Raw genomic sequence first — 14253 nt, 5'->3', positions numbered from 1 at the left:
ATCATTTATTTATTATTTATAATGTGTTATTTATAATTTTTCAAAATTGCTGCTCAAAGAAGTACCCATAGATCTTTCAACGTGTTTGTGGAGGAAAAGCGTCAGGAAGATTTTTGGTGGGGGTCATAATTCGGTGCGTCTGTCAGGGATGACTGTGGATCAGGTGGAAGATCAACTGAAGGCCGGTGCATCGATTCCTGACTCCTCCAGGCTGCTTGCTGAAAAGCATCTTTGGGTAAGACACTGAAGCCCGAGTTGCCCCTGATGCATCCATCAGAGTGTGAGTGAACATTACACTCAAAATCCAATTTTATATTGCTGTGTTCTGGGTTTATATAATACAGTCACAATATATGTACAGATTAAAACACACCACACACAAACATAATTTAACTATCCCATAATTTTTTTTTCTCGCATGGTTCAGTTGGGTACTCTACAACGTTCCCAAATACTTGATTTCACATGAGCGCAGTGTTTCTCCAACTACTCCTGCCTTTAAAGAAAGGCTTGTGGCTGTGGCCGCTAGGTGGCAGTAGTTGCAGGCCATTGAACATTTGCTAAGGTCCCTGACGTTTGTCAAGTTTATTAGTTTAGCTACAAAACCGGAAGTTGTTTTCCAAGTTAAATGGTCTCTATAGTCTCGGAAAAATATTACATTTATATATAAATGTAATTCTGAGAATATAATAACCTTGGTGTATTATTAATTCATGTGGTGACTACATGTTTGCTGATTTTTATTTGTTTATTTATTTTTTTTACGGCACGGCCCTTTGGAAGTCTTCGCCGGAAGCTGTCACGTATGAGCTCCCCTGTTCAGTGTTGCCAACTTAGCGACTTTGTCGCTATATTTAGCGAGTTTTCAGACCCCTTAGCGACTTTTTTTCTAAAAAAAAAAAAAAAAAAAAGTCGCTAAAAAACGACGTGAAAGCGCGTATCACTTTTACTCTCAACAAGCAGCGGGTGCTGTAACGCAGTCAGTTCTTCTTTTACTCTTTTACTCTTATGCTGTTTTGTGGATCACAAGGTTTAAAACTACTTATAAACACACACAAAGGCTACGTTCACACTGCAGGCGAAAGCGCATCAAATCCGATTTTTTTTACCCTATGCGACCCATATCCGATAATGGTATGACAGTGTGAACGGCACAAATCCGATATTTTCACATCCGATCTGGGTCACTTTCGTATGTGGTACTGAATTCGATACATATCCGATGTTTCAGAAAGCGACTGCTGTGTGAATGGTCATGTCGCATTAAATCCGTCTTTTACGTCACTGACACAAGACAGACGCCAATTATCAGCGCCGGAGAAGACATCGCGAACGCTTCCTGGCCATCCAGTGTAGATGTCAGTGAAACTGTTGGGAAGACAACGTTGGAGAAACGTGAACATTTTATTTGTTCTGTATAATCTGTAGATTCTGACAGAAATCTGCAACTATCCTTTGAAGCACTGCTCCTCTAAAACAGCAATAAGGATAATTATTAGGTTATTTACATTATTATGTAAATAACAAAATAACTTAAAGTAAAAATTGGGAAACGTAAAGTCGGAAGTCTTTATATTAACGGTCATCAGTCAAACAATATTGTTTGCTCAGGGTATAAACGGAGTTCGTTGTGTGTGACGTCTTCTTTTGCGCATGCGGGCCGCTTTGAGCGTTCACACTAGAGCGCGTTTGCTGTCGCATTTTATTTATAGTGTGAACAAGCAGACAAAAAAATCGGATTTGATCAAAAAATCGGAATTGAGCATTAAGACCTGCAATGTGAACGTAGCCAAAATAACTCCACCAGAGTGCCTAATTTGGGTCACTTTTGCCGGCCCAAAACCGGGTAAAGGAGCAGGGTTGGAATTGTGACATTAAAAAAAAACCAATAATTGCTAAAAGAAATTTAATTTGTAGTTCTAAATAAACTCTAAATGCATTTAGGACGTTTTTTACTCACTTTATGTCGCTTCCACGATGTTATTTCTCTCTCCAACAACATAGGTTACGATTAGATTAGCATGACCAATTATGCAAATTAGGCGATGACGTCATTTAGCGACTTCTAGGACAACCAATAGCGATTTTCCTTACTGAGGAGTTGGCAACACTGCCCCTGTTGGTTGACGTCTTGTTGGGTCGAGCTGTCATCTTTGCTAGCCGCCGCATTAGCCACTGTTTTGTTTTGTCATGACAGGAGCGTGCAGTCCTCGTACAGAACAGGGCTGGTAAAGACATCACTTCTTCGGGTGTCCACCTTTGGGGAGGAACAGAGGACAGAAATCTGCGCGTGTCACATTAAAGTGAGATGAAATGACAACGTCAACATTACAGGTAGGCTGTTGTTAGCTGGCTAACGTTAGCCCGCTTCAGTTTGGTCACAGAGCTAGCCTTTGATTTGTGTATAATTGGAGCAAAAAGCGGGTTTTTTTACAACTCTGAATACACTGGGTTGCGTGCGGAAGAATTTTCTGGAAGCTACGAAGACTCTTCGAGCCATTTGGTAGATAATTTATTTTTTTTCCACTGAACAATTAAAGAAAGATTCTAATTCAAAACACAGTTTCTAGCCTGTCGGCTACCTTCATACAAAATAACGGTTAGCTCCTAAACCCTAAGGTGGCTGGATGTACTGCAAGATAAATTGCTAACAAAACAGCTGATAGTAAGATTGCCTTGGTTTGGTGTTACAATAAATATGTCGTCTAGATTACATATTATAGAAACGATAGGCTTTGTTGCGGGTACTACTGGCTGTGCCTCGCCTGTAGGGTGTTTCTAACGGTATCTGCTGTCACCGTTAGCCGGCCTGTGTGGCCCTGCTCGCTCAGTTAAAAGGACAGAAAACAAAGCGTTGCTGTTTTGGGGGGACTATTTTAGTCTGACGACTGGCTTTATAAGCAGCACAGTGAATATTTGTCTTAAGGAATAGCTTGTTCTTTGTTTTAATAATAATAACAACTTTTATTTGTTTATCACTTTTAAATAAATAGAGTTACAAAGTATTTCACAGTTTAAATAAAACCACACATTAAAGACAAGTGAATATGTTCCAGCACATGGTCTTGCATTTATCGCAATATATATACGCAACTTTTATACATACATCAGATGTAAACCTATAGCCAAAAATAATAGGAGAAAGATTGTTTTTCTTTTCTTTGCTTTTCGTTTCTTTTTTTTAAAGTAACTTATATAAAGTTCTCAGTAATCCTATAAAACAAACCACAGGTTCAGCTGACCTGAATTACTGAGAAATGCTGTTCCAGACTTTAGGAGGTGTAACCTGAAAGCGTGGGCTCCTCTGTTTTTAACAGTTAAGAGCGTGATTAGATGATCTGAGATTCTTAAAGATGTTGTAAATTCTCAGTAGCTCTCCATGTTTATGCGAGAGCTAAGCCATGTAGGACTTTATGCTATTAATACAATTTTGAATTTCACTGGAAGCCAGTGAAGGGATGCAAAAGTAAGTGGGAGACAGTTACAGTGTGAACTAAAAGTTCTGGATGATTGGGTGAAGAAAAAAAAAAAGGTTTCATGTTTGCAATGTTTCTTTAATGAAAGAAAGCTGGGTGAGCTTTGAAATGTGAGATTTAAATATACTAGATAATAACGAATGATGCTAAGGTTCTTAGCAGATGATTTGATATTATCAGCGAGCAGGCTGACTGGCTAACTTCCTCGGTGAATCAGTCAGGGCCGGACACAAGAGCCTTGGTTTTGTCAGGACTGAGATGAAAGAAATATTTTAAAGTTAGTATGGCAGTGAAGCATTCCCTCGGGTACCAAAGGCTGTTGAGCTTGAACTAACAGAAAGGTACAGCTGTGTATTGTGTGCATATCAATGATAGCAGGTGCATTTAAAGCTATTAAGCAGATGGCCCAGGTATAATATACACAGTGAAAACAAAACTGTGTTTATGACATGTGTTTATTGCCTGTTTTTGACTCCATGGTTTAACATTATATCTCTGCATCTGCTACAGAAAGCCATTGATCTTGTCACTAAAGCCACAGAGGAGGACAAGGCGAAAAATTATGAGGAGGCTCTGCGCCTGTACCAGCATGCTGTGGAATATTTCCTACATGCCATAAAATGTAAGTATCTTATCTTGACAGGTAGCTGAGCTCTTTGTGTTTTGCATACACCTTGCTGATGGCAACATCTTCTCTTACTCCAGATGAGGCCCACAGCGACAAGGCGAAGGAGAGTATACGAGCAAAATGTATGCAGTACCTGGACAGAGCAGAGAAACTGAAGGACTATCTGAAGAATAAAGACAAACAGGGCAAGAAGCCTGTCAAAGAAGCACAGAGCAATGACAAGTACGATGTCCTTTTTTTGTATGTTTAAATGTAAAAAAAACCCCCAACATTTTAGGCTTTATTGGATTTTTATGTTCCGTGTTCTAGGAGTGACAGTGACAGTGAGGGTGAAAACCCTGAGAAGAAAAAACTGCAGGAACAGCTTATGGGTGAGTGGCCTTGGGGGGGATTTAACCCCATTATGTGGAGCTAAATATTTATTTATGATATTATTTCTTACAATTTTCTTTGGTTTTGTCATAATCAAACAGCTGTGTCTATTAATTGCATCCCAGTAGGTGTGTCATCATTACTTTTTTTTGTGTGTGTAGGTGCTATTGTAATGGAGAAACCCAATGTGAGGTGGAATGATGTTGCTGGGCTGGAAGGAGCTAAGGAAGCTTTGAAGGAAGCAGTCATCCTGCCCATCAAATTTCCTCACCTTTTCACAGGTACTGTAGGTCTCAAGTCTCTTCATTCTGTTTAAACCCAGTAAGCAGTCATACACTGATATCAACACTACTTTAAAGACAAACTTTTCTTCTGTGTCTTTTGTTTCTCAGGCAAACGGACCCCTTGGAGAGGCATCCTGCTCTTCGGTCCTCCGGGAACAGGGAAGTCATACCTGGCCAAGGCGGTGGCCACCGAGGCCAACAACTCCACCTTCTTCTCTGTCTCCTCCTCAGACCTCATGTCGAAGTGGCTGGGAGAGAGTGAGAAGTATGTTTTCAATGCGTCATTTCAATTCAGTGTAATTTACATAGAGCCAATTCCCAACAACTCTCATCTCAACGTGCTATAAATTGTCATGTAAAGGCCGTACAATATTGGAGAGGGAAAATGGATGAACTAGTTTTTCAGCATCACTCTGAGTCAGGAATGTTTCTAATTTTTAGTATTGTACACTTGTTTAAGCGAGGTAAAAAGGAAATATCAGAAATGCTTCTAAAGTTCCTCACAGCCTTGGGGACAGCTGTTTTGTTATCCTAGCAGAATATCAATTAAACAGCTCCATAAATATTCAACTGTACCAGAGTAGAAACCTGAACTTATAAAGCTGAAACAGTTTTGTAAGTATATTTTTAATAAACAGATTGATATGTGATTTAGCAAGTAGAAATACTGGAAAAAAACAACTTTGATAACTGAGTATTTTGGAATTTTAATCTTTAAAGGTCTCATCTTAAATTGCATAAAGGTGATGAGCAATAATTACAACATTTGTTACTTCAAAGACTAAATCGATTTCTTAGTAATAAAAAACTAATGGTCTAATATTGCTATCCCTCAGACATATTTACTCCGTCTCTGCCCGTCTCTCTCAGGCTGGTGAAAAACCTGTTTGATCTAGCTCGCCAGCACAAACCTTCAATCATCTTCATCGACGAGGTGGACTCTCTGTGCGGCTCGAGGAACGAGAATGAAAGCGAGGCTGCCCGCCGCATCAAGACAGAGTTTCTGGTCCAGATGCAGGGTGAGTCACACGAGTGCTATCGGATATATGAAGTGTGAGGAATATGCAGTATTAAATAATATTGTTGAAACCTGAGGCACAGCCATTTGGAAAAACATGGCGTCTGCAGTGTTTCAAGTCAGATTGATGATGTGAGCAAAGAGGGGCTTTTTTCAGCCTCACATCTGTGTCAGACTGAATGTGCGAATCTTGTTAACACTTTGTGGAACCTGGATCACATCACCGTGATGGATTGAAATAAGGGACCTTAAGACCACAGCAGCCTTTTCAGAGTTCATAGAACCATACAGAACCACAGAACTTCACTGTGCTTGCTCTGCACCACAAGAGGAACTTCTAAAAAACACAAATGTTTGGTGATTTTTCTGGATGTACAGTGGGGCAAAAAAGTATTTAGTCAGCCACCGATTGTGCAAGTTCCCCCACCTAAAATGATGACAGAGGTCAGTAATTTGCACCAGAGGTACACTTCAACTGTGAGAGACAGAATGTGAAAAAAAAATCCATGAATCCACATGGTAGGATTTGTAAAGAATTTATCCGTAAATCAGGGTGGCAAATAAGTATTTGGTCAATAACAAAAATACAACTCAATACTTTGTAACATAACCTTTGTTGGCAATAACAGAGGTCAAACGTTTACTATAGGTCTTTACCAGGTTTGCACACACAGTAGCTGGTATTTTGGCCCATTCCTCCATGCAGATCTTCTCGAGAGCAGTGATGTTTTGGGGCTGTCGCAGAGCAACACGGACTTTCAACTCCCGCCACAGATTTTCTATGGGGTTGAGGTCTGGAGACTGGCTAGGCCACTCCAGGACTTTCAAATGCTTCTTACGGAGCCACTCCTTTGTTGCCCGGGCGGTGTGTTTTGGATCATTGTCATGTTGGAAGACCCAGCCTCGTTTCATCTTCAAAGTTCTCACTGATGGAAGGAGGTTTTGGCTCAAAATCTCACGATACATGGCCCCATTCATTCTGTCCTTAACACGGATCAGTCGTCCTGTCCCCTTGGCAGAAAAACAGCCCCATAGCATGATGTTTCCACCCCCATGCTTCACAGTAGGTATGGTGTTCTTGGGATGCAACTCAGTATTCTTCTTCCTCCAAACACGACGAGTTGAGTTTATACCAAAAAGTTCTACTTTGGTTTCATCTGACCACATGACATTCTCCCAATCCTCTGCTGTATCATCCATGTGCTCTCTGGCAAACTTCAGACGGGCCTGGACATGCACTGGCTTCAGCAGCGGAACACGTCTGGCACTGCGGGATTTGATTCCCTGCCGTTGTAGTGTGTTACTGATGGTGACCTTTGTTACTTTGGTCCCAGCTCTCTGCAGGTCATTCACCAGGTCCCCCCGTGTGGTTCTGGGATCTTTGCTCACCGTTCTCATGATCATTTTGACCCCACGGGATGAGATCTTGCGTGGCGCCCCAGATCGTGGGAGATTATCAGTGGTCTTGTATGTCTTCCATTTTCTGATGATTGCTCCCACAGTTGATTTTTTCACACCAAGCTGCTTGCCTATTGTAGATTCACTCTTCCCAGTCTGGTGCAGGTCTACAATACTTTTCCTGGTGTCCTTCGAAAGCTCTTTGGTCTTGGCCATGGCGGAGTTTGGAGTCTGACTGTTTGAGGCTGTGGACAGGTGTCTTTTATACAGATGATGAGTTCAAACAGGTGCCATTCATACAGGTAACGAGTGGGGGACAGAAAAGCTTCTTACAGAAGACGTTACAGGTCTGTGAGAGCCAGAGATTTTCCTTGTTTGAGGTGACCAAATACTTATTTTCCACCCTGATTTACGAATAAATTCTTTACAAATCCTACCATGTGAATTCATGGATTTTTTTTTTCACATTCTGTCTCTCACAGTTGAAGTGTACCTCTGGTGCAAATTACTGACCTCTGTCATCATTTTAAGCAGGGGAACTTGCACAATCGGTGGCTGACTAAATACTTTTTTGCCCCACTGTAAGTGTATGTGGTGGCAGCACTGGTAACCATCATATGTGAAAAATCCTTTTAAACAGTTTTCTGATTGTTTTCAACACATTTCTCAGTTGAAGACTTAGTTATTTGTCACTTATTTGTCTTTAGGTTGAACGATCTGTGGTGATGTCAGGCATGTTCTGTTTTCATAACTTTTCTTGTTAGTACGGTATTCATTCCACAGAATATAAACAATTTTATTGTGTGGCATCAGTAGCTCATCATTGTTTATATTGTATAAATAAATTACACTGACCGTTATTCCTGCTACAGTCAGTTAAGAGAGTTTTCCAGAGTTTCAAAAGAAGTGCTTGTGTAGATTGACACTCTGCTTTTGTAGGTGTCGGAAACAACAATGATGGCATTCTGGTGCTCGGAGCCACCAACATCCCCTGGGTGCTGGACGCCGCCATCCGCAGAAGGTCAGAGGTCATCTCAGATGTTTGTGTGTGTGTGTGTGTGTGTGTGTTTTGTTTATATTCTGTGGGGCTTTTTATTCCAAAAAATGTACTTTTGCTGCACTGTTATTATTCATCACAATGGTAATTCTGTCATGTTCAGTGTTGGGTAAGTTACTTTAAATTAGTAACGTAGTTACTTTACTAGTTGCTTCTATCAAAAGTAACTCAGTTACTTCAAGTTACTCGTTACTTTCAAAGTAACTAGTTACTAGGGAAAGTAACTTTGGTTTTACTCAGAATGCTCTTGTTAATGTGTTTCTTCCATAACTGGATACCCAGCAAGAGTGCCAGTCTTCTAGCTTGCTTACTTGCCACAAGTGCACTGTGCCACCTACCAATAGCAAGGAAAAGATAATGTGCATATTTCCATGAGAGAAATCCCACGCCTCGACCGTCGTTGACCGCCGCCGTGATTCTAGCCTACGTCACAGCGTCATGTGCGCTTTTTACATCCAACACAAAAACTGCAGTCGTGGTGCTTTCGATTGTACTCAGAACTCGGAAATTCTGCCTTCTGAATAGGAAGATGTAGGTAACACCAGACTGCAGATGAGCTGCATACAGAGCTGGACTGGGACAAAAAATCGTCACGGGCATTTTGATTGACCGGCCCACCATTATAGGAAAAATCATAAAGCCTTTGAATGAAAACAAACACTGTTGTGACAGTGATGTTCACTGTTCTGATGGTATATATGCATCAATCTATCAATGGTTTCCTCTTTCTGGCGCAAAGTGGGCTGATCATTGATCAGTTTCATGATTGAAGTAGAAACGGGAGAGGGAGGGGAGAGAATGAGAGAAGAAGAGGCAGCTGTGCAGCAAAGAAGTGCAGCACAGAATAACTCCAGCTTTGTGTCTTTTTCGTTGTAGCTGAAGTCCGGAACAAACTGTGTTCCTTTTCAGCTCAATATGAAATATTTTCTCTGAATACGGAACGATTCAGTTTTTTACAGGATGGTTGGCAACTCTACTAACTAACCTTATGAACAAAATAAAGTTCAACATCAGTAACATAGCACCACCCAGCTGTATAGAAACTCCGTCATGCTAGCTAGCACGCAGTACAAAAAAGTCAGCATAACGAAAATAAACTCCAACTAAACTTGGTTCATATCTGACCCAGATGGACTGCAGGTCATAACTTCTTACCTGAAGTTCAGTTCACCTGACACTCGGACCGGCGGCCGCTTCGGGTCTCTCCTCTTGCCTCCCCTTTCCCTCATCCACCTGCTGGCCTCCATCACTTGCTAATGTTACTGAATCTGTGGAAGCTCCGTGATAGCCACCACATGAAGTAACAAATAACGAGCCTATCTAAATCCCAGTAACGATTAACGCGTTCCTGATTTTGGCATAATAACTAGTTACCGTGCTCGTTACCACAGTAATAACGTAGTTACTGTAACGCGTTACTTAATAACGCGTTAGTCCCAACACTGGTCATGTTACTTCTAATTCTGGTGTGTTAAGAAAACACAAACCTTTGAACTCGGGTAGATTCTGATGCTGTTAGTTTGAACCCAAATGGAGAAACCACAGGGCTTGAAGTGTTGTTGTTTTAGGATGAATCTGAAATCTAAATTCTTATTAAATCCTCCTGCATTTGGGGAATATTTCAGAAAGTGATTTTCTAATCTGTTTGTCTAAACGCATGTTAATGTTAAGATTCATACTGCTTTTTGACTGCTGACCATGGTGTCACAGTCTGATGTCGTTTTTTCTCCTCCTTTAAACTACTCAGCTGTTAACAAAGCATTTGTGTGGACACACACCTGAGCTCCAGCTCTCATTTTGAATGCTGACCATGTAAAACATTGTCCAAACTTCTTGTGAGTTGTTCTCTATGACGTTTAGAATTTAATGTTGGCTCCAGATATTTTTGGACAGTGGCATCATTATTGTCTTTTTACCTTTGTATCAAAACATACTTGGGTTACTGCTAAATGCTTTAAGCTTCAAGTGCAAACATTCAATTCTAAGTTGAGGGGTTAACCCATCATATTGCATTGACCACTGAAGTGTTGCATCTGTACTTTAACACTTTGGTCAGGAAGTGATTTCAAGTGTGCTGTGGCTGTTAATACAGAAAAAGAATTTAGTATGGATATTATTAAGATCGTGAGTGGCTAACTATTTTGTACATACTGAGGAAAACACACATGGAAGCACATGGGAAGACCTGGAAAACCACAGACATGGGTGATGACAGGATCTTTTCTATAGTAAAGAAAAGCCCCTACAGATCATCCAGCAAAGAGTAGAGACCAACCTCCATGAGGTATTTATATAAAGTGTTAAATGAAGAAAAGATTTCAGGAGACCTGCCACAGGGAAAACGGGAAGGGCCAGAGCTTGCTCGTTGACAGCGACTGAATTTTCAAAATAAGTGCGCATTACCTCGGCTAGATGAACAATTATGAAAAAAAGTCTGTGCTTTGGAAACAGTGCACTGTGTGTGTGATCTGTTAGAAGACGTTGGCTGAGGCTCATCATGTTATGTTACGTTACCATGGGCACATTACAAACACAAGCTGCTGGGGGATAGTTCAGCTTATTTAGATGGCCACTTGGAGAAACCAGCAGTACCCAACAACACGTTCATCAGCAGCTACATTTTGCCTCCATTTAAGCACAAAAGCTGAATTCAATGTTAAATTAAAATGTGGAAAAAAGAAACGTTTCACTTGAAACGAGAAGGATGTGGCTTCAAACAGGAAGTAGTTCCTTCTGTAATTGTTACTGAACAGAGTGAAAGATCGCTCTGATCGACAGCTCTCACCTCACTGAGGAGGGCAGGCAGTATAAAAATCATCCTGCCTCCTCTTGGGAAATAGAGTTAAAGAGTTCCCAGCAGCTATCAGCTTTTCTGTCAGATCTGTACAGGCTTGCATTTTTGGTGAATAGTGCTGGGAATGCAAAAAGAAGACAGCTCCTGTAAGAAGTGGCACTGAAATCCACAGCTGATTAATAACATCTTAAACTTGTAATCCACTCGGTGTCTTGTGGAAGCATAATCTTAAATGTATACCCAGTTAGAAGCATATGTAATACAAATTATGTATTATAGAATTATTAAACAAATCAGAGATGCGGCTCTTGAACTCCACTAAACGAGCTTTGTAGGATTCAGAGCTCGATATACTCGCCTTGGAACAGCCCATCGAATTATCATCTGCCTGAAATAAAACATTTTAGCTCCTGTGTCTATAAGGCTACCCACATTTTAAGCCAACTTTGGTTATTATTCATCTGACTGGCTGCTATTTGCGTGCCTGAGACCTTATTAGGGATATCCATTCTTGATGATATCATATCGAGCCAAGCATATAAAAAATGTCTAAAACTAATTCTATATATAATCCTGAAGTCTGAGCTACATAGACTGATTATTTAAAACTTTGGTCGTGTTTAATATAAGCATCGACCAGTGGAGTGGGATTTATGGCAGAAATAAGGAAAAGCGGTCAATCTACAGCCAGTGAACCCAGTATCCGACTCCTGCTTCACTTCCTCTAAACTTTAATAGTAACGAGTTGATTTTAGAGCTACGCTTTGCTTTGTTATACCTTTTCTTGTGTGCTGTTTAAGTGTACGTGTGTTGAGGAGCATCCGTAAGACGGGCTTGTTATTTTTGTTGTGCGTCAGATTTGAGAAGCGTATCTACATCCCTCTGCCAGAGGAGCCGGCTCGGGCTCAAATGTTTCGCCTCCATCTGGGCAACACACCGCACAGCCTGAGCGAGGCCGACCTGCGGCAGCTCGCCCGCAAAACAGAAGGCTACTCCGGTGCCGACATCAGCATCATCGTCCGGGATGCTCTCATGCAGCCCGTTAGGAAGGTCCAATCTGCCACACATTTCAAAAAGGTAAGAGAAAGAAACCTGTGAAATCTTCAATCTTGGATCTTTGTGATATAAATGAACTATTGAAAGGGGCCCTGTTACCTGGACTTATAAGGTCTTTATAAGTCTTGATTAAAGTTCAGTTCATCCTCTGTTAAAAATTAGCTGTTTTAAGCTTGTTTGTAAAAGAAATCACCCCAAAAAACCAAGCCTGTGAGCTCCAGTACCTGTGATCAGCTGCCCTGTGCTTCTGCTGACTGTCAGGTTTTAGTCAAATCTGTCCATGGTATGTAAGCAGATGTTGAGGAATGAGGAATTAGAGCTGCTTTTCAGCTACTAGACAGTATATTACTATTAAAGAGCATCATCACTCAGGCGTGCAGCAGTCTAACAGACTCCGTTACTGTAAATGTTATCAGAATACTGCAAACTAACCAGTTTAACATGAATTTAATTAAGTTATTGTGTTTAGTATGTAGTTGAGATTGAGTTACTAATGTCTCAAAGATCGCCCATAGACTCAGCGGGGTTCGATGAAGCCTTCACGTGGAGGCTGCAGTGTTTGGTGTGATTAATCGGTGCTGCACAGGAGCTTTTTTCCCCCTTACTCCTGCAGGTCCGCGGTCCATCCCGAAGCAACAACCAGGTGATGGTGGATGACCTCTTGACGCCATGTTCCCCTGGCGATCCTGGGGCTATAGAGATGACCTGGATGGACGTGCCTAGTGATAAGCTACTGGAGCCCATAGTCTGCATGGTAAGATGCAGGAACGTGAAGGAAAATCTGTTGTTTCACTAACAGCAGCTTCGATTTTCTTTTAAACTGTGACATATTACCATCTTCCTTTCCACCACCAATGAACAACAATGACATAGATTATCAGCCAGATTCATTATACATGTAAAACTGCTGAAGGAAGGTTTATAAGATAAGACCTCCTGTGATGTTTGGTTTCAAGATGATGGCACTAGTGGAGGTGGTGGAGATGAAGATACTAAGATTTTCATTGGGATTATTAATGAGTAATATTACTATTAACCAGTAATATCATAAGGACGGCTCATTGAGCAGTTTGGAGACAAAGTTGGAGAGGTGAGGCTGAGATGATTAGGCTGTGTGCAGAGAAGGGATAAAGGATATGTTGGACAGTTTTTCTGCATAAAGAAAGCTTCTGTTGGATTGAAAGGACCTCACAGTGATATACAGTATTTAAATATGCAGTATAACAGTAATGAAATAACAATAATGAACTGTGTGTGTGTGTCCGTGTCCCTACTTTGCAGTCGGACATGCTGCGCTCTCTGTCCACCACCCGCCCCACAGTTAACACCGAAGACCTTCTCAAAGTCAAGAAGTTCACAGAGGACTTTGGGATGGAGGGCTGAGAGACAGAGCCCCACGTCTCCCGCTCCATCCCCAAGTCCAGCAGAAGGGTCAGACTGCTCCCAGTACCAACACTCCACCCCTCTCCTCTGCACCATCCTGTAGGCTTTCATCTTCAGCTGAGCACTTGGTTCACTGCCTCTCCTGGATTTATAACATGGCGCCAGTCTGCATCTTCGTGTCTCGTCCAGGCCCGGATGTTTGAATCCCTGGAGGACATTGACCAAATGCAGAAGTAGAAAATCTCAGTGTGATTTGGTAGCTGGACTGTAGACTTCCTCCCCTGTCGCCTCTGCGTTTTTCCCCACCCTTTACAGACTGTGCTCCGTTACAGCATATTCACTACAAGAACTGTTCATCTGCGCCGCATTTAATGTGAGGAAATGCATAAAGTTTGTCCCACTGTGAGCCTGTCTCGTCTCCGACCGAAGGGCCATACATTCTGCTGCCGTCATGCAACTCCCTTTGGTATCGCCATGAAGGACAGTGAAGAGAAGACGTTAGTTGTTCTGCCAGGCATGCGGAAGTGTGAAAGCATTTAAGTGTTTTTATTAAACTTGTTTCTGTTTAATGTTTCTGTCTAAATGTTATTTTGATATTTAATGCAGTTAAACCAAGTGAGCGTGTCTGGTTGAGGCCTGTAGCTCCGTGCTCGCAACAGTCTGAGTGAAGCATTTACATTACCAGAGATGTGCTTGACTGGGAGCCAAGTGCAGCAGTTCCTCAATCTGAAAATACTAAGAGTGATAATTTAAATGAGATGGGGGAAAAAATCAGTATTTCCTGCTT

The 14253-nt window shown here is 41.5% G+C and overlaps 1 protein-coding gene across 1 annotated transcript; it reads left to right on the top strand.

Annotated features, from left to right (window-relative positions):
* The first annotated feature begins 2197 nt into the window (after positions 1 to 2197).
* On the top strand, positions 2198 to 14035 carry vps4a (vacuolar protein sorting 4 homolog A). The gene is made up of 11 exons (XM_085280744.1): positions 2198 to 2334; positions 3987 to 4098; positions 4182 to 4326; positions 4414 to 4475; positions 4638 to 4757; positions 4869 to 5025; positions 5631 to 5779; positions 8116 to 8197; positions 11885 to 12104; positions 12697 to 12837; positions 13365 to 14035. Exons 1-11 carry the CDS (start codon positions 2314 to 2316, stop codon positions 13464 to 13466), a joined length of 1311 nt encoding a protein of 436 aa, XP_085136870.1. The 5' UTR covers positions 2198 to 2313; the 3' UTR covers positions 13467 to 14035.
* Positions 14036 to 14253: the final 218 nt, after the last annotated feature.

Source organism: Mchenga conophoros, linkage group LG7, assembly GCF_057382185.1.
Source record: "Mchenga conophoros isolate Kocher_MC1m ecotype Shallow Benthic linkage group LG7, M_conophoros_male_GT1.1, whole genome shotgun sequence".
NCBI classification, from domain to species: domain Eukaryota; kingdom Metazoa; phylum Chordata; class Actinopteri; order Cichliformes; family Cichlidae; genus Mchenga; species Mchenga conophoros.
This window is presented reverse-complemented; position numbering and strand designations above follow the sequence as displayed.